Below are 20,587 nucleotides of genomic sequence, written 5' to 3'. Positions count from 1 at the left end.
GAGCACACTGTTGATAAAAAACAAAAATGCACACAACAAGCACTATAGCCAAATTACCTTCTTTAAAGGTAGTATAGGCCTAAAAATATCTAATTTGTATTTTTAGCTTTTTCAGCTTTATGGAATAACTATTTGAGGGCCAAGACTGACAACAATAAAATTTGAAATCACAGCAAAGTAAAACATAACCTGTCATGGATCTATTTTGTCCGAGTGGTATTCATCAACAATGCAGAGGAGTTCTATGAACAATAATATTGCTATGCCCATCACTGAAACTGTACTTTCACAAGAAGCTCCCTGAAATTGGTCATTGTGAACTCAGCCTCATTGCATATCAATTGTCACAATCATAACAATTGGCTTGTTTTCCCTGAAACTAAACACCACATTCATCCATTTCCCCGTATAGAAGGTACCTTTTGATAAAATCAGAAAAGTTATTAAAGTTCAGAATTGAGTCTGCCTGTGTCATATTAAAATAAAAATCAATCATGCAAATTGCTCTGGAAGTAAGAACTGTCAGGTAAGTTTTACAAATAGTATTTCAGAAAGACAATGGACAAACATTATTGCATCTCATGCTAAGACCTCTATGCAAATAAAGGAAATTAAGGCATGCACTACTGGTAGTATTGTGCAGTGATTTTCACATTTTCGTGAAAGTTCTGGGTTTAGGTATAGCTGAAGGGACGGTGAGTGTATCATCAGGCACTTTTTGTGTCATGGGTCACTAACTTTTTAATGTTACACATACACCTTAGAAATCTAAGTTACATACTTTTGCTAGTATTTGGACGATTGAAATTTACACTGGTTTTACAATCATGAATATCAATTAGCATTCACCATGCATGTGTTTTTGAGAAGTGGACAAATTTCATCATTCAAACCTGTAGACTGAAAGATTCTGTTGTGGGCTCCAACACCAACCCTAACCATGAACGAAGGTCTAGTCTTGGTTATGGCAGGGAACTCTAAGAAATGAGGTACTGCCCTCACACAATATTAAGTTTAGCCAAATTTAAATAGTCATCAACCTGATATTAAACATAATAACACAACGAGTTATCATCCATTGTCAAAAACATATGGATGGCTGTCTTACCCTAGTTAGCTGTCAATAAACTCAATCACACGGTATGATTGGATCCAACAAGACTCTCCGTTAGAGAAAGAATATTCAACACCCTGCCTTCATTCAAGGTCAGGGTCAGAGATGGCAAGCACTCATACAAAACTGAATCTTTCAGTCTGACCAAAACCTGCTGGTATTCAAATTAAAAAAGTCACAGACATACAATTTTCTTTCTACAAGGAATTCATAATATTCTCTGAAAAGCACACACGTTAGGTACTTTCGGAATTTCCTGTTCATTATTCATAAATGAATCCTCATACGCTTGCAAACAGCAAAATTTATGAATAATCTATAGCATCTTTTTTCAAAAATGTGTAATCGAGGTGAATTCTACTTTTTATGTTGCTAACAACATTTGTTACAATTTCTTAATATTGCGGAAAAAGGTCCTTAATAACACAGAAGAAGAATTTGTTAGTAAGGCTCACTGAACATATACAGATTTTTCATTGGAAATGAAGTTTAAAGTAAAACCAACAATATGTACATACACTCTGGTAGTTTAATACTTTAAAATATTCCCTTATATGTAATGCCACAATTATCCTGGTTTTTTTTTCTCATTTAAAAAATAAAATGCTACTGGCAATTTCAAACAATGGTAATTTCAATTTTTTTTATATAATAACACAGACACACACAGACACACAGACACAGTCAATCTTTATGAAATTAACTTTGAGTTAATCCTTTGAGTGCTTTAATTTTTTCCTGCCAAACTTTTCGTGCAACACTTTACCAATTTTTATGAATTTGGTTTTTTGGATCACTTTGGACTTCTCAATGACTACAGGTTTTGATCAGAATTTTGGGAAAAATCTGAAAAAAATTGTCTTGGGTACATTTTATAAAGGTGACCAAAATTGACTTTGGCACTCAAAGGGTTAATCAAGTGACTGAATAATGGTATTTGATGAATGCACTGCACAGGGCTGAAAGTAGACACTTTCAGTCAGTCACACATTTTGCACTAAGGTTTGATTTTTTAGGGGTAACACAAAACATAGGGATATTTTTTCTAAATTGTAAAGAATGGTGTAAATCCCTAATTGTGACAAAAAATTGCTATTTCGAACTGTACTGACATCATTTGTCCATGTTACAATTTTGTCTTATGCTGCATGCTGTACAGCTGCCACCTGTCCAGATGTTTACTGACAAGTCTATGATCAGAAGAGTCATATTATTAAATGACTGACAGCAACATGTGTACATATTCATTTGATCACTATTGGGTCAAACAAATTGATGTGACAAAAACAGACAAATTTGCAACATTGTTTTCTATCTCTTAAAACCTGCAACATTGTTTCCTCTGTCCTTATAAATTGCAACGTTGTTTCCCCCTTTCCATTAAAACTTGCAAACATTCTGCAAATTTCAATGCTCAACTAGTACCTATTGAGTGACTGAATGATGTCAAAGTTTTCTTTTCCAATTCCTCTTTGGTTGCTCATGCCACTAGAAATATATGTTACAAAAATTTCAAATTTTTACCAATTTCATATCAGTACAGTACTTCATCTCTGTAAGTCTACAGCTGAACAGTTACAAATTTTCTAAAACATTCATTTTGAGTATGATACAAATGAACACTTGGTAACAATTCTAAATATAAATATCAGTCACACACTACAGCCTTCACCTTGGCTAAGTAACTTGACCTGTCTTCAGCTCACTGGGCAGGTCAAAGGTCATGTGGTTCTATAAATGCTGATAATGGTTGACAGTGTGCAAATCATGCACTTTTAGTGTGATTTATCATCAGCCAGCAAGTAAAGTAACCTTGGACTGAAAAAATGCTGAATTTCAGATGCTTTTTATTTCACTGCAACAAAGGAAAAAGTTTTATATTTTTGAAAATGCCTTTCTGACAAATGCCCATGTTATATGATATGCAGGACACATAGAGACAAATCAAATCAGCTCCAAATTTCAATGATAAATCTTTCATGATTAATTCATGTCAAGTTGGTTTTTCTTTACCTTAAATACCGCTATTGGACTGAAATAACTATACATCTTTTCCCTAGCTATGAAAATGACTACTAAAGCTTATGGTAATTCTGAAACTAATATAGCAGCAATATTGTCTTCAATTGTGCAAAAACACACATTTACTAAAATCTTATGTGTGTATGTGTGTGTGTGTATATATATATATATATATATATATATATATATATATATATATATCAACTACACGATTGAAGACAGTGTGTTCACCCATAGGGTCACAGCCCTTCCAATTGTCCCACATCAAGTGACAGTCAGTTATCAGCAATTATCTAGCAACAATCAGATGACTTTTATCCGATATGTTTGCAACTTCAACTGCCCTTGGGCAGTCAAAGTCAAGAATTTCATTCGTCAAACACTAAAATTTAATCATATGATACCCGAAACACCGGCAAGCAAGTTAGTAATTCATGGACATGCAGATCGACTTATATATCATCATTCCCAATAGCTTTGTCCTAGGCTTATTAAAACGTGCATAGATATCTTTTCTGTAGCTACTCATCACACAGACAATGATATGTCATGACCTATTTGACATTTAGAGATAAAGCAAGTATGGCCAGCTTGGAGATTGATGTAGATAGGGTTGTGAGCTATGTATGAGCTATGCTGTACGTCGCGTGACCTGATCTCCACATAAGTATGGGGATTGATATCGTACAGTTTCCTGAACAGTAGCCCTGTCAGGTATTGTTCATTGTGCGCTTGAGATCCTCAGCAGTAGGCACTATACTGCCTACCCAACATTTCCCACAATGCAGTGGCAAGAAAACCTTAACTCTCAGCTGCATTCTGCCAGACACACAAAAATCCTTCACCAAGCTTTTTGCCCTTCCTACATAATCATTGTACTAAAAATTATTAACCAATCCACCTGTACAAAAAATACGCAATGGTCAAACAGTCCATCCCTCTGCATGTCTGGGATGAAACCTGTCCTTGACAATGCTTCTCTAGCTTGGACACCTATCTGTTAAGGACAGATTTCACATGGTAACCATCACACATCAAGAATAAATGTCTATTGACATTCCAAAATGTGACCTTAATAGAAAGGCTTCACGTTATACGAACTCCTCAGCGATGTTTCTTTTGTAATGTTTTAATCTCTCAAACCCATTTTGGAGACCTGTCTTTGAGCCCAGGCCATGACAACCATGCTGGTACCATTGGCCAGGAAGCTCCTGATGGACCCCGGAAGTAATCCACGATAGAGACCAAAGAAACCGCCCCGTTCTTTTATCACTAGACGCATCCTCTGCAGTACTGGCATCTCCCTGGAACGACAAATTGATCATTGATGCATCAGTTATGTAAAGGTCTGTTGCAGAACTGTGATATTCCAATTTAAAATTTGCTATTTGCAGCAAAGCTAGAGGGCTCTAACTAGAATAGTTTTCAACCATCATGATATCCTACAAGACATTTTGATGTGCAACATGTCAACCGGATGAAGCAACTAAAATAGACAGTTACTTACTTGCCGTAATTTCCTTGTACCTGGGATTTCATATACTCCAGGGGCCAAACAATCCACCAAGCTAAAGTGATCTTCAGTCAAGGAAATTCTATAAACAGTTTACTTGTAGTCTGTATGTTGATGGTATTTAATGGCATGATTGGTGTACTTGATGTGAAATCAAAAATGACAAGAAATTGAACACGTCAAACACTTTCAACTAAAAGTTGGTGTGGTAAAAATGAGTAGGCCATTTAAAATGCATATAATAGATTTATCTGTAACCCTCTTGACTAAAATTCCGCAGAACACTGAAGAAAAAATGATGAAAGACAGAGATTTGTGCAAACCATAAGATGAAAAATTCTCAAATCCTTGCTAAATTTAAAAGCTGGCGGTGTAAAACTTCAGCTTCAACGAGATCACATAAAAAGTTCAATGTTGGATAATAACAATGTCAATGGTTCCTCAAAATTTCCATTAACCATCAAACCTTTGGGAGTTAAAAATTTGATCTGGCATTTATTTCTGAGAATTGAAATTACTACCACAGCAGGGAAACAGTTTTTCCACATTGAAAATTTTTTAGATCACTAGACCGCTACACATGCCGATCCTAGACTATTCCATTTTTGGGGTTAGATGGGAGACACAGGTAGTGACTTGAGGGGATTGAAGAGTTTCAGGGTATCACAAAGGATATGTTGCTGCAGTCCCTGATGCTAGAAATGGACCAATCAGAGGTCTTTGGAAAAGCTCATTGCAGTGTCGTCTGCCTGAGTCGATCAGAATGAAATACGTTGTCATGAGTCCCATGGTTCTGAACCAAGTCACGCCGAAACCCTGCAGTTGGTGAGAAAGACAAACGGACATCAGGTTTTACAACCCTATCAAACAAGACGAGGTTTAGTGCCAACAGTGCAGACAAAGAATATTTGTACACAAATCAAATATGCTGTTGGGAAATTGTCTGTCAGAAGGTTCAACGCACTTTGGACAGCACACTTTTTCAATTTCTGTCAATTGCAGATTTGCCATCTCATCAATTACATCCATCAATTTTTCATTCTTTGTATGACTTAAAAAGTTACTACAATTTAATAAAAATTTGTGGCAAAGTTGGTATTCTGTTATGTTTTGGCAATTGCAGTATACAGATGACTATCTCATCTCATTATGTCCAAGCTGCAAGAAAATCATCTGAACATTGCATGAAATTTTTTTCATTTCTTCACAGAATGTTTATGGCTTAATGCCACAGTAGCTTTATGTTTTTGTTATGTTATGTAATAACTTTGGTTTCTACCGCAGGTTTTCTAATATTTGCTCACACTTGATATGCCCTATGATACAATAGGTCAAGTTTCATCGCTCAGTGAAAATGAAACCAGAGAAGAAGGGTAAAGTGACAGCAAAGAGACATTTATTTTAAAAAGATAATTTTGAACTAAAGGTATCTAATTGCAAAATGGCCTGAAATTAAGCACATAGTGCTTAAAATCATGAAAAATATGAAAGGCAATATGTTACAACAACCATACTATGCTCACCTTGTACAGGCCTTTGAATTGCCACGTCTGTCCAGTTTGCCTTCGAATCTAATCACCAAAAACAGAAACATGTCAACGATGTCACACTCATGAATATTGTGAACCCCATTGATGAAAAGTTTCTCAAACCCCACTGATGAAAAATTTCTCGGAATCTGGCAGATCCCCCAAATTAACTCAAATTGGACAAAAAACTTGATGTTTGTACATAAAATATCTAACTGATAAGTTGTAACAGGTTAGAGGTGTATATTAAACTTTCGCTTTGTCATACAAAAACAGTCCAATAGAATTTTCAAATCTATGCGACATTACTGAGACATACATGATCAAATATAATGGATAAAAGTGCAGAAAGAAATAAGAAATAATTTTCAGTGATGTTAAGTTAAAATATGCTACATTCTCTGAGATATGAATTCCATTTAAGACAGTTCACTCATCTTCAGAAGCAGCATTATTCCAACACTGCAACAATATGGAAGTGATACAGCATACAGAGAGTTTTTGATGACAGAAGCACATAGGTAGATAGGGAAGTGTAGAATTTTATAATTTTTTTTCAGTTATCTAAAGTTGCCATCTTCACTTTGGATTGTAAACCTGTCACACTATATCCTTAGAAGATGGTAAATTGACAATCCTATCTGGTCAACACTGTTGCCTCTCACCTTTGCTAACTCTAGAGGGCACTCTATAATGGCCCTTGCAGTTGACGCAAATCCACCAGCTATGGCAACCCTCCTGCAAAAATAGTAATCACAAAAAAATTTTAATGACTCTGATTAACTGTAACTCTGGGAGGACAGATCCAGTGTATTTGATTTGCCTGTAAAGTGGATGAATGTCAACGAACCTTGCTGCAAAACGTCTTCACGTTGAAACGTTCAATTTTCTCTTCATTGAATTTGAAAACAACATCTCACGGAGTGGAATATAGTTTGATGACAAATATAGTGAACTCATGCCATCCATACCAAGAATTGATTGTGATTTTGGTTAGAGGTATTGTAGTTACACTAGTCAAGATGTCCATATGTTTACTTTTTGCTTACTTTTGGACTTACTTTTTTTGTGACACAACATCGCCAATATAGTATGTTTTGTTTGAGAGGAAATTTTGTCTTTTCCCCCTGAAAATCTGTGCATGTGCAGACACAAAACACAATGTTTACTTACTTTGGCTTAAGGATGATAAATACCAAATTGTTCATTTTTCTGTCAAATTTTCAAAATTCTCTGAGAATACGCCTTAAAGTAAGACCCAGAATTGAGATGTGTCGCCAGTTCAAGATAAGGAATGGTTTCTGTGTAATTCACGATTTTTAAAAATCAAAACAAATGCACGTGGCTATCCCGGTTAAATCGGGGAGCTTTTGTAAACATTGTGGACACATTTGCATTGCTATTTCCATAATCCATCTTGAGTGACACAACGTTGCGTTGCACTAGCTAATTTACATAATGACGTGCTGTGACTTCTCCAAACACCAGGATTACTTCCGTCTGTAAACAATAAACCGTAATTAAATGTTTGTCGAAGCCTAGTCCAATAAACAAGTATTCGTACAGTTCCAGACATAGTCTACACCAGAGAGCAAGTAATTTTTCTTAGTGTGGTCAAGACATCGGGTCAACGACGATTTCTCAGTAGTACGACGTTTTATCACTCTTTGCTCAGGGTTGGTCGGAGCCAGCACACGCCGCTTTACGGTGGTTGACGTCTTTTTCGCAATGTTAGATAAACAATTACACAGTGTTCATTCTAGGATTCAAAAACAACGGGCCACTGTTGGCCTCAACTCCTGTCCCAAGGTGGCCATTTTAGAAAATCGGGGGCCATCATCATCACACATGTAAAAACCTTGAATTTTCTGCAGAAAATACAATAGTCTATCAGGTCAAGAAAGGAGAATACTGGAGATCGGGCGCCCCGTAACCAACCAAGCCTACTGCAAAGTTGTCCCTTGTACGTACGCAACAGGCCCAATAATGGCAACAGCAAACCGTTTGGTTTGATTCAATTGTTTACGTAACTTATGTGATGAATTATTGATATGTCGGACTTGGACAACTGTACAAATTGCTAAGGACTGTGATTTTGACTGTGGAAACGATCATGATCAAAGCTTAGCCCACCGGTAGGATTTCTCCGAGAGTGTGGTAGGATTTCTCCGAGAGTGGCCCTCGATTTGCACGCATCGACAATTAGGCTACTCATACACTGATATTGCACGAGACTGTAACCCGTACGACCTAAATAAAGTGATCGATAAATCAACTTTTAAACATAACTCGTATGTATTAGCAAATTTAAGATCATTGGTTCTGGCCAAAGGGTTTTACACAGCGGTGTTGTTCTATGCAAAGACCTGGCTACTCTGGAAAACGAGATGTGTTCGACCTAAAATATGTGTTGCTCTTCAAAACGATCATGGACGTTTTCCTTGCAGTGTTCAACGTTTCGTTTGTATGGACGGTAGACGTTGCAAACGCTTCAATTTAAGGGACTGTCCGATCATACCGGCGTTAAAAATCCGAGTGTCGACTAGCTTTCCACCGCCAGTGCCGTTGTTTTATATTCAGCGGCCATGCCACATGCGTACGGCTCAAAAACACTGTTGCCCCTACATCAGTCCTTTCTACCCAGCTTCCTATGTACCACCATATATGCTGTAGAGGGTATTTAATTGCAAAGGTTGATAGGTAACTGAATCGTTTTAAATGTCATACTATGACTGAGGTAATGACCTTCGATTAGCTACGCGAATGTATGAACTACGTGAACTCTGCCTGATCGACCCATTCATATAATGTTGCGCTCCTAGTGGCGCGTCAAACGTAGAAATGAGGGCCATTCGAAATTTTATTGCGCAATGGCGCGTCCTAGAATTAACTTTGCAATTAGTGCGATAGTACGCTATCAAGTCTACGGTTCTGCAATGTCTATATAGCGTGTGAGGGGAGTGTGATCTGGGGAACGCAAACAAGCTTATCTGCATATGAATTTAGGACACGCCCGCTATCAGTAATGACTGCTGACGTCATTGTTTTTTCCCACTGAAGCCATTCGCTGTGGCGATGTGTCGACACGCAAGGCTCCAAAAATTGGTAGTTTTCCGCGATTTATTTTATTTTCCTGGGACTTTTTCTCTGAACAACTGTCATTCCCGGCCGACATCATCACTTGGTAACAAAGTATGTCCGTGTTGAGGCTCGTGCACGTCTAATTATCAAATGCCGTAGCGTAGAAGTATCAAAACATGTTTTTTGCGTTTTTCTCGAATTCAATGTGTGAATGAAGTACCCTTCTTTGGCACCTCGTCAATTCGCGCTCACAAACACTAGCTGCTTGAAATTCACACCGTCCATTGGAAACATAATGAACTCAAAATCCGTGTCTGGGATTTCCTTTATATGCCTTTGTTATTTTTTAATACGCTCTTAAAGGTGTTGGACGAAGGTGCTTTTCAAGGAATTTTAATTATCACGCCATATAATTTGAATGGAGCCTCCGAGAAAAAATCGCAGACACGGTTTTGAAGGATATTGTCAAGGCTTGTCAATGAAGAAATTCCAACCGGAAATCTTGCAGCGTGTTTGCATAAGGCCGGGAAAACCGGTTTTTGGAAGGTTCAGCAAAACGCTTGTCACGTGACTCTTATGCAAATAATGACCGTGCACTGTGCTTGGTCGGATAGCTCTATATCAGGGCTTTCAGAAAATGTATACTTTATTGGGGTTTGGGACATGTTCAATTGAGAAAAAAATAAAAATCTGAAAGTGCCTAAAAGGTATTTATCATCCTTAAATCATAAATGAAAATCAAGGATCATCATGCAAATTTGGATTCAGATTCAGATTCAGATTCAAGAAGCAAATACAGTTACCTCATGTTTACAAATATTTGAAATTCAAAATGGCTACCATTTTATGCATACAGGATTTAAATTTTTGATCTTTACAAATACAGCATCTTGAAAACTGGTGATTTTTTTGTATGTTTTGAAGTAAGCCCCAACAAGTTACAAACAAGAAAAGAGTAGTAAAAGTTTGGGTATTCAAACATCTGTCTAAACAGTACACACTTTTTGTAAAGGCAGGCGTAACGGCAGTGACTTGATCTTGATGAAAAATCTTTGTTAGGAAACTCTGAACTTACATTTGTACACCTCCAGTGAAAGGAAACTCCCACCTTCCAAATGGGTTATCCATATATGTGTATCTATGGAAACAAGCAAGAGAGAATGTCAACTGGAAACAAGCAAGAAAGAATGAGTTGACAAAATGCTGGATGACAGTAAATAAGTACCAGCTTTTCAACTGATGAAACTACACTTAATATACCAGTATCAATATCATAGCTTAAGCTAGCCCAAGTATTACGGCACAAATGATCAATAACAGATTCTTCTCCAAATGGATGATGAATGGTTTCTCCTTATATATATTAGTGTCATAAATAAAACAATAATTTCTTTGTCTTTAACTTCTCCCACCAGACGGTATCACTTCCCCATCTGCCAAGTCAGTAAAAGTGGTATTGAGCCAAAATCATGCGTATTTTCACCCAATAGACCTAGTATATTATAGTAGCTCAAGTCTGTGAAAATCTTGTAAAAAGTAGGGTTTGAAATGACAAATGCTGGTCATGAATATGATTTAGCCAGTAACAATCAATCCCAAAGAAAGCTTTGTTGAAAATCAAATAATAAAAGTTATGTTTGAAAGTCTAAAAAAAAACAGCCTTCATAGTGGTATGGCTTGACACACAATTCAGGCAATTAAAACTATGAAACACTGGAACAAACTTACCCTGCTTCAAAGACAGCAAACTGTGTTGATCTGTATATACCAGACCCCCACAGTGGAGGGATACAGCCCCTGTGAACAAGTTACAAACATGGTTGTGTTATACACTTTGAAGGATGTAGTTACTTGATTTTTGCAACTTTATAAAGATGAAATTCCAAATCTATTTTGTGACCATAGATATGACTGCATATCTTCAAATCTTTTTCTCCAGAGTAGAATAGCTTGATTTCATAATTCTTGGTCAACTGATATTAAAAAGCCACTTCCACATCATATTGCAACCTGAGTTGTTGCCCCCCCCCCCCCCTATCGTCACTGCATTCTGACACAACTTGTTTTCTGAAGTGAATTATTTTAGTGGGACAGACATTGTGGAAAACACATCCATAGGAAAACTGAATTACAAATGATGAGAATTTAATTATACCCTACTACCCTGGAAACATTTGAAAATTAATGGAGAGTTAAAACTGAATTGTAGTATTTTGGAGATGCTCCCTGGCAACTGACAATCTTTTCTTGATGACATGACATTGGTTATATTATTCAATCGACTGGTCAAATAACAGGCTTAAAAAGACGTGAAAATATGAATACTGCTGTCGCTGCATATCCCATGACTATTCTTGTAGCACTTACCATTTTTAGTGAGAGCATCATGCCATTTTGTTTGCAGATTAATATTCAGCTTTTGGTGTTCCTTTTTACTGCATTGTAGTATTTTGTAATATTATTCATAATTTTCTCTAATTTTCCGAAAAAAAAATATTCACTTTGTTGTCGATTTATTTGTGTTTATTTTTGATATGTTTCCTGTAGCATAGCTAGGTACATATATAATCATCGTATTATTTATGACATCATTTTTGACGCCTTGTTTTACAATGACGAATCAAAATAAAAATGTTCCAACTTCCGAGGACAGGACCTAAGATCTGATCAGTATTGCATTCTGTTTGGGAAAAGGCATTACTATAGGACACTAGGCCCACACTATTAACCCTTTTCCTGCCAAGTCGGTGAAAATCCGCTTGAAATTCGGTGTAGCTAGAATCTGAGCAGCCACGGCCGTTATCCTGCCAAGGCGGTGGAAATCGGGCTACTTTTTGGTACCCCCTTTCCTGCCTAGTCGACGGAACTACGTGTAGCAAACCCTTGCTCGCGCTAGGGGTTGTTCGAGGACAGGTTTTGGGCGAGGAATGGCGTTTGCTCTCGAAATGGGTTCACAGAGAGTCCAACGACAGGGAAAGGTGCGGAAGCTACCCAGCCAGTCCCCCACCCCGTTGGGGGACTGGTTTTTTTGGGGGGACGAGTAGCGTACTTGGCAGGTTAGCACGGTGACGTATTCTAGCGGAGTTTGGGCTAACTTGGCTCTGAGGCACTACATAGATTGCGGCCGAAATTGAACGTCTCGGCAACGCTAATCTGTAAGGCAACCGCCTAAGACCGCCTCAGCTGGCGGTGCAATTTTTTGCCAATGGTGCGAGACGAAAATCACGGACTTAGTCCTGATTGACGGGAAGTGCGGACGGATTGACGGACTCGGCTTGATTAGTCCCTGACATGGAACTGATCCGAACGGACTTGAGCGACATTTGTGAAGGGTAACCACCGCTTTTAACCGACTTGTATATATTTGAGGAGACCGATTTTGACCATGAGAGAGGACCGACTTTCACCTTGCCCAGCCACTCCCGTGAGATCGATTACTTTTTTAAGTTTATTCCAGCTACACTGATCAGATTGGCCAAGGACGAGACTAATAAATACGCCAAATTCCACCAGCGATATATCGCTAGGAAGATAGATAAATACTGGCGTAACGCTGACTACCGAGAGGTGCAGGCGTTCATTGGCGTCTTAGTCTGTATGGGTATCGACCGTAAATCATCAGTGGAGGATTATTGGTCTAGCGATCCCTTTCTGAGAAACCAGGGTATTTCTACTGTGATTACCCGCAGTCGCTTTCAGCAGCTTATGCGATACTTTCATCTGGCAGACCCAGAGAACGATCCACGTCGTGATCCTGATGAGGCACGCCGCCGACGTCGGTGTCAGGAGGATCCCCTTTATAAAATCAATCCATGGATGGAGCCCATAGTTGACAGGTGCGTAAATAATTATAAGATGGGTAGAGAGATCTCCATCGACGAGGGCATGGTGCGATCGGCATGGTGCGATTTAAGGGCCGTTCTAAATTTAAGCAGAGATTACCGCATAAGCCTGATCGAGACGGTTTCAAGATATGGCAGCTGTGCGACTCCACCACTGCATACATCGCTAACTTTGCACCGTACCTAGGTGTGAAATTTCGGGATCGGACTGATGGGAGACGGCAGGAGCGAGGTGTGGTGAAAAGAATTACGATGGAGCTGGTCCAGCCATTCTGTGGATATAATCACAGCCTATTCTGTGATAGCCTGTTTAGCACGGTCGTTACTGCTAGAGAGCTGATGGAGACCGGGATCTACATGGTCGGGAGTTTTAACCGCCGTAATCGTCGCACCATGCCCCCTCAATTAATTCCGCCGGGTAAGAGGAAGCGCCTTCCTCTGTCTGTTGGGGATATGAAAGCCACGACCAGAACGGACTCTCGTCTTAACATCACTGCTTATCAGGATAGTAACGCTCAGGTGCTGATCTTGAATACGGTCTATCCACCCTTGGAGTGCATGCCAGTGGGGGAGGGAGACGAGCAGCGACAAGTGCCTCTGTCGCTGTATAATTATCGCCGGTACATGGGAGGTGTCGACCGAGCCAACCAGAAGCGCAAGTACTTTCACACTGGGCGCAAGAACCACAGATGGTGGACATATCTGGCATGTTACGTGATTGATGTTGCCCTGGTAAATGCATATATATGCTTCAAGCATGTACACCCTGATAGTAAGCTGACCCATAAGATGTTTCATCTGCGTGTCGGGAACAACTCATTGGCGGTTATTGTGGGCGATCGCAGCCCAGTGTGAGAGAGTCGAGGCCACCGTTTCTCTTGCCTCGTACATAAATCCACAAAATCAGCCGATGCACGTTGTCAGCCGTTTGGAGGGGCGGCAGAAATGCTGTAAAGTATGCAGCAGAGAGGGTAAGACCACTGCGAGCGGACGACTGTCTGAGACGTCCAAAGGATGTAGTCTGTGCGGGGTTCATCTTCACGAGGGCGAGTGTTTTTGCGGCTTTTCATCATCGCATGATGCTACGAGGTAAGAGGAGCATTGGCGTGCAGACCTCTACTCACACAGCCCCGACGACACCCATCAGCAAGAGAACCCGACGTAAATAACGGACAGGGGACAGCTTCGCCTAACAGTGGCTTGACTGTATTCTTAACACGGACCATGATCACATTTTGAGCACGGTTGTGCCGTTTGTTTGTGCTTTACGATCCCGCTGATTGTAAATTGAAACACGGATTATTTTGTACAATCCCCCGATTGTAATCTTTGTAACACGGACCATGCACTCGGACGTCGAGACAGACTCTGAGATTTATTATTCGGCATAATACAAATTATTCCCGAATAAAATACTATCTATGGATCGCATATTTTCGTTTGTTTTGTTTAGACGGATTATTTTGTACAATTCCCCCTATTATAATTTTTGAAACACGGATCTGCCACCCCGATTGTAATTTTTGAAACACGGACCATGCACTCGGACGTCGAGACAGACTCCGAGATTTATTGTTCGGCATAATGTAAATTATTCCCGAATAAAATACTATCTATGATCGCATATTTTCGTTTGTTTTGTTTTTACCCCCACTTTCGTTTTTGGCAGATCCGTAAGGACGCTATAGTAATGGATGAACGTGCGTTGTATCACGTGGGAGGGGCACAGCCCAACGGAGGCTGTGCTCGTGCGACGTAGACGTTGTACCAACCATCTGTCGTTTGGGTTAGTGCATAGAGCAGTTGCACTGTCCAGAGCTAAGGTGGTACAAAACTGCACCTTAGTAACAACTGCACAACTAACCTGTTAGGAAACGGTAACACTAACGAGCTAACTGTGCACTGAACTGGCCAAACTACGTACACGCCTTCCTTCAATGGCGAAGCTATGTCGTTGACACTACGTCAAAGCAGACTGCACTGTGTGACTCTTCCAAGTCGTTCAAAGTACGTGGCCAAGTGACACAACCCAGGGGAAACAGGACAGGTTTGAGGGTGCCGCCGCACCCATAGCACTAACCCCTGGGTCTTCTACTAACCCACGAGCGAGGTGATGTTTCCCCGGTGTGGACGTGCGTGCCGGCGAACGAGCTTTACTTCCGCAAAAGTAAGCTAGAAAAGGGCATAAAAGTGCACGTCCCCGGGGCAAACAACGCCCAAGACCTCGTCATTTTCTCGACACAACCTCATCAGCGGTTGCCCCTCTATACGGGCATGCAAAAATTTTTGAAGTCTAACACGTATATGGTCGGTAATCGTACCCCGAAAATGCGGTATTTTCCCGCCAAATGCCTGGCAGGAAAGCGTGCAGGAGAGCCTATCTTCTGTAGACACGGAAAAGGGGGCCGGTTTTGACCGACTTGGCAGGATAACGGACAGGGGCGCTCGGCAGGAAAAGGGTTAAAGCAGTTTTATGATTCAACATAATCCTAGAGATTCCAGTTACTTCATAAAGCTATGGGTGGACCCTCTAGCAAAACCCAATTGTTTTCAAAATGAGGCTTGAGCCCAGTGTTAAGGTTTCAAGTGTGCCAGAAAAAAAGGATGACAGTTAGATGATAGCCTACCTGTACAGACCAATTATTCCCTGAGTGCGCAGTGTTTTCACAAATGTTCTGAACATGCCACTGCCTTCAAAGCCTGCCTGTGCTTGCATCTTGGTTTTGACCGTGTCAAATGGGTGACCAACGGCCACATTGGTGGTGCCATAGAGTATCCCAACTGGAGGCAAGAGTACACAAACAAATGACCACAGATTGGTTGAATGGGGTTGGTACCTTTAGAATGGTTACTGTAATATGTTTAAACATGACACCATCTGTCGGTCATCTTTGAAACATGAACTTTACCGATTTGTCTGTATCTGACCTTGCAATTCCCCACAGATCTTGCCAAATCAATTAAAAAACCTTTTTATAGTTTTTAGAGAGGGCTAAAATAGCACACAGTGCAATGCCATGATGAATTTTTTGTTCTAAAAATGTAATGTCCATCACGAAGAACACTCTTGAATGCAAACTGAGCTAGAGAGTTGCGACATCAAGGAAACAACTTTCAAAAGCACAGCATATCATACATAGTTGAATGCACCAGGGACCTTACTTCTTATCGCTTCCTAGAATAGCGCCAATCACAACAGTAACAACTGATATTATCATATCAATTTACATGTGAAATACAGAAATTACAATATCAAAAAATATTACTATTATCATTAAAAAATACATACATATAATATGTACATATATTGTTGTTATAATAATAATTATTGTTGACATAGTAGCTGCTGTTATTATTATGCAAGTAATAACGACAAAAAACATTACAGTAATCATACGGTAATAATAATCATCATCAGAATTATACGATGACAACCAAAGTAATAGTAATAATTAAATGTGTAATAATAATATAATGATTGCAGTAGCATAGTAATGTTTATTATTATTTTTGTTCTTGTTGTTGTTATTATTATTTAATAATTCATTTATTTATCAGCATTATTTGCCTAAAATGATGCTGTCACTGTTCAAGGGATATATAAAGACAAACACAAAACATACACACAAATATGAACAGTAGTAAACTGACAAACTGCACAATTTGTTCGAAATGACACTTGTAGTATCAGTAAAAACTGAAAAGTAGTGGCTGACCAAACCATGGATGTATAACTTGTTTTTCTTTTGTCCTGTTGACCTCAACAGCCAGTTCATCATTTCTAGTTGTTTAAATTGGGTCAATGAAATAAACACTAGAAATGCGGGTCATTCTGGCTGTATGCCACCAGTGTAAACCAGGTCAAAGGTCACAGAGTCTGGATCCAGACATGCAGGCATTCCATTGAAATAAAAAAGGTGTGTACTTTTGTGATCATGGTAGAGAGTGGGTTACTTTCACTTTTCTATATGTGCATTCATCCTTCAGTCAGATGTATAGGTTAGTGTACGGCATCAACACTGATCTTTGAAAAGGATGTAAAAAACAAATAAGCTACACTTTCACTAACATATGGTCCTTGCACAAGCTATTACTAAGTATCAATTTTGTCCTTAAATTGGTACACCATACCATTTTCCAAGGTAATGTGTGTACAGTAACAATGAAAACCAAAGATATGTACTCAATCTGGTGCATTGCTTTTTTTGCCACGTGGGGGCAGATTCATTCACACAATGACAAGAAAGACATTGTCAATGTGGTGCTTGCGACAGCTGTATGGAGACATCAAAGACCACTGCAGTGATACAGGTCCGATCATAATTGGGATATGTGTAAAAGAGAAAAAGTTAACATTTTGCACACCATCATGGATTGGATTGAATGGATTAGAGTATTGTATTTCAATGAATATTCTTCGCCTAAACTGATGATGTAAGAAAAAAACGCATCAAAACCTGACCCTGTGAGATTGAATGGAAAGTGTTGAGGTGTGAGAGTATGCATGTCCCCAATCAAACTTCCATCAGTAGTGTGACCTTTGACATCACTTTCGATAACAAGCCGTAAATTCAGTAGGGTGACTGGTGAAGTAGCTCACAGGTAAAAAGAGGTGCTCATGGATAATTGTTGACAGCACAGCTTGTCTGATATTAATCAGAGGTAAAAGACCAGTAAAGATTGTGTGGGCAAACGTTAACAGGTCCTGCTTATCAACTTTAGTGGCGCACACATATTTGGAACTAACATCATATAAAAGTGCAATTTTTGCGAATGTATCCCTCAGACTTTCAAATCCAGAATTATTGACATTCACTATTTTCTAATGTCTGTCAGTGCCGGAAAGAAGCCAGTAAACTTAGGGGTTCTGTGTATGAGGGTCTGCTGTCTCAATTTAACTGACTAGATTCTAGGCTGGCTGCACAGCTTCGATTTGCCATACATAACACTAGTCTCTCCAACCCTCCAAGTACAGTGGAGTCGCACAAAGATTTGTGTGGTTTAGTATGAGCTTATCAAATGCTCCGAGGGACTATACAGAAAAAAGGGGGATAGAGGCAAGATGGAGGTGCATGTGTCTTCATAGCCATAATAAACCTCATTTCTTGTAGTTGTTGAATTCCATCTATTACATATGATCATCGCCGATCCCTTCAAAGTGCGTGTTTGATATTTTCTGACATGAGCTATTATTAGTGTACAGTACAGTAAAATATTGGCCGACCAGCGGAAGATAAAATACTTGTTAAAAGGCAGAGGATAAAAACTGCAACAAGTTAAAACAAATACAGTAAAATACTGACCGACCAGCGGGAAATAAAACACTTGCAAATATTTGCAAGTGTTTTTTTTTTCGCTGATCGGTCAGTATTTTACTGTATTTGTTTTAACTTGTAACGTAATAACGTAATACTTAATAATACTTTAACTTGTAGCGTAATAACGTAATAACGTAATACTTAAACTTGTTGCAGTTTTTATCCTCTGCCTTTTAACCAGTATTTTCTCTTCCGCTAGTCGGCCAATATTTCACTTTATTCATTTTCACTTGCTGCAGTTTCATCCCTCTTTGAGATCATTTGTAATTTTAGCTATTAAAGTGTGTGTAATTGTGTGACGAGGAGCGTGCATGCTGCAATCCGAGTGGCTAGGCTGTGTGGTTTCACGGGGTATCCTGGCGGGTACACAGGCGCAATTGACCAAGTATCTGTGGCAACGTCCTTCAAAGTTCAGGCACCTGCGCCTCAATCGTCGCTTTGCGAAGCGCCTTCGCCATGAAACAGGCCTCATTGGGGCTTCGCGATGCGACGATCGAAGCGCCCGTGGTCCTGAGCAAGGCTCAGGGTCATGCGACAACGTAACTTTTGTTAGAACACGGAGCTGCCCTGACTGGAAAAGATACAGAAACGTAGAAGTAGATGATCGTGGCTGAGTTTCAGTAAGGTACGCACCTCCCAAACCAATTGCACCTTCCTTGAACCAATGAGTTCGGTCTTCATTGTGCGTCATATTGCAACGTTGAAGGTTTGCAGTCTCACAAAGAATGAGATACGTACATCTGCTCAAGTCTTGTTGCTTCTTTCACTGGTTTTAAAGAATGACATTTCAAAGCTTCGAGTAATATGGTGTCGAGCCGCCACGCTAGTTCGCGCTCACACTGTTACACTCGAGCATCAAAACAAAGCTGGAGCGGAAGGGCTTCGCTTGTTCGTTGTCTGACTTCTCTCTCTAGCTTTCGAGATCTAGATCGAGAGTGAGAGAGCGCCTCCACTTATATAGTGCAAAATACGTTCGTTTTCAATAGCAAACTATCGTCTCCTCTGATAGCCGAAAAGTGAGTAGAAAGGCTCGATATCTACCACTTCAAAATTTGTTAACTCATTTTTTGTTCTATAAAAGAAGTGCAAATTTCTCTTCTTCTTCTCCTTCTTAACCCTTAATATATGTTGAAACCAAAGACAGCCTCGCCAATGATATCAATGTCAGAGGAGTTACACGTAAACTGTACAATACTGAAACGTTGAACAATGGGACATGATTCCGAGAGCAGATATCAGGGAACTATAATGTCTATCAAACGGGAAAAATGCACATGACATAACAAGTACAGTCAAATTCTCCTCATCGATTTATCTTTACAGAAATGGAAAAGAGAAACAAATTTTAGACAAATTCCTTCCGAATAAGGAAAAATGACCATAAAAATACTACTCTCAAGATAATTCAGCAATGTGTATCAGTGTTGAATGTTATTTTTAACTTACTAGTAACAGACTCTGTTGCATATGTACGTTTCACGCTTCAATTCGCTTTTACTTTTACTTTACTCGGTACTTTTGTATCAGGGTATGGACGCAAGTAACATGTATGCGTAAACTAAGTTATACCGATACAGCATAAATCTGAAAGAAATAAATACATTTGTGCACACACAACATAGCCATGTATAAATAATTTGTGTGGATGCATGAGCCATATACTCAGAGAAAAAAAACCACGATGCAATGTACAGTGGTTCAATGGAAAGATAAAATAATCGCAATCATACCAATCCATAATCCAATAACACTAGGTCAGAATTCGTAAGACAATAGTCAGATAGGTAGTGGTCACTAACTAAGGCCCCATGTCACCGATGCCATACGCGATCATTTGTCGAAGAGAGATATTGTATTTATCTACCAGCTTGCGATACCTGCCAAAAAAGAGTTTGAATGTAGAGACAAGTCTTGTTGCGTTGGTGTAACCTTGATTTAACAGTTTGTAAGAGAGATGGCCATGTCTCTCTACAAAGTCACTATATTAACTGCATGCTAAACTTGTTCACGTAATTTGATTTTTTGATGTCGATTGTATTATCAAAATAAAATTTTATAGCTAACTTAAAATAACAAACAAAACGCTGCGTTTAAATCGCTCTTCCTACAGTCATATACAGCTCTACGTGGAGCTCGGGAGTTCGGCTCTCCTTGCAAATAACTTTTAC

The 20,587-nt window shown here is 39.3% G+C and overlaps 1 protein-coding gene across 1 annotated transcript; it reads right to left on the bottom strand.

Moving 5' to 3' along the window:
* Positions 1-1,700: 1,700 nt before the first annotated feature.
* Positions 1,701-19,285, bottom strand: LOC139138784 (mitochondrial substrate carrier family protein S-like). Its single transcript, XM_070707310.1, has 9 exons — positions 19,053-19,285; positions 15,729-15,882; positions 10,988-11,056; positions 10,335-10,397; positions 6,844-6,916; positions 6,173-6,220; positions 5,328-5,465; positions 4,644-4,711; positions 1,701-4,440 (listed from the first exon to the last, which is right to left on the bottom strand). The coding sequence occupies exons 1-9, from the start codon at positions 19,108-19,110 to the stop codon at positions 4,266-4,268; spliced, it is 846 nt and encodes a 281-aa protein (XP_070563411.1). The 5' UTR covers positions 19,111-19,285; the 3' UTR covers positions 1,701-4,265.
* Positions 19,286-20,587: the final 1,302 nt, after the last annotated feature.

The sequence above is a fragment of the Ptychodera flava genome, chromosome 8 (assembly GCF_041260155.1).
Source record: "Ptychodera flava strain L36383 chromosome 8, AS_Pfla_20210202, whole genome shotgun sequence".
NCBI classification, from domain to species: Eukaryota; Metazoa; Hemichordata; class Enteropneusta; family Ptychoderidae; genus Ptychodera; species Ptychodera flava.
This window is presented reverse-complemented; position numbering and strand designations above follow the sequence as displayed.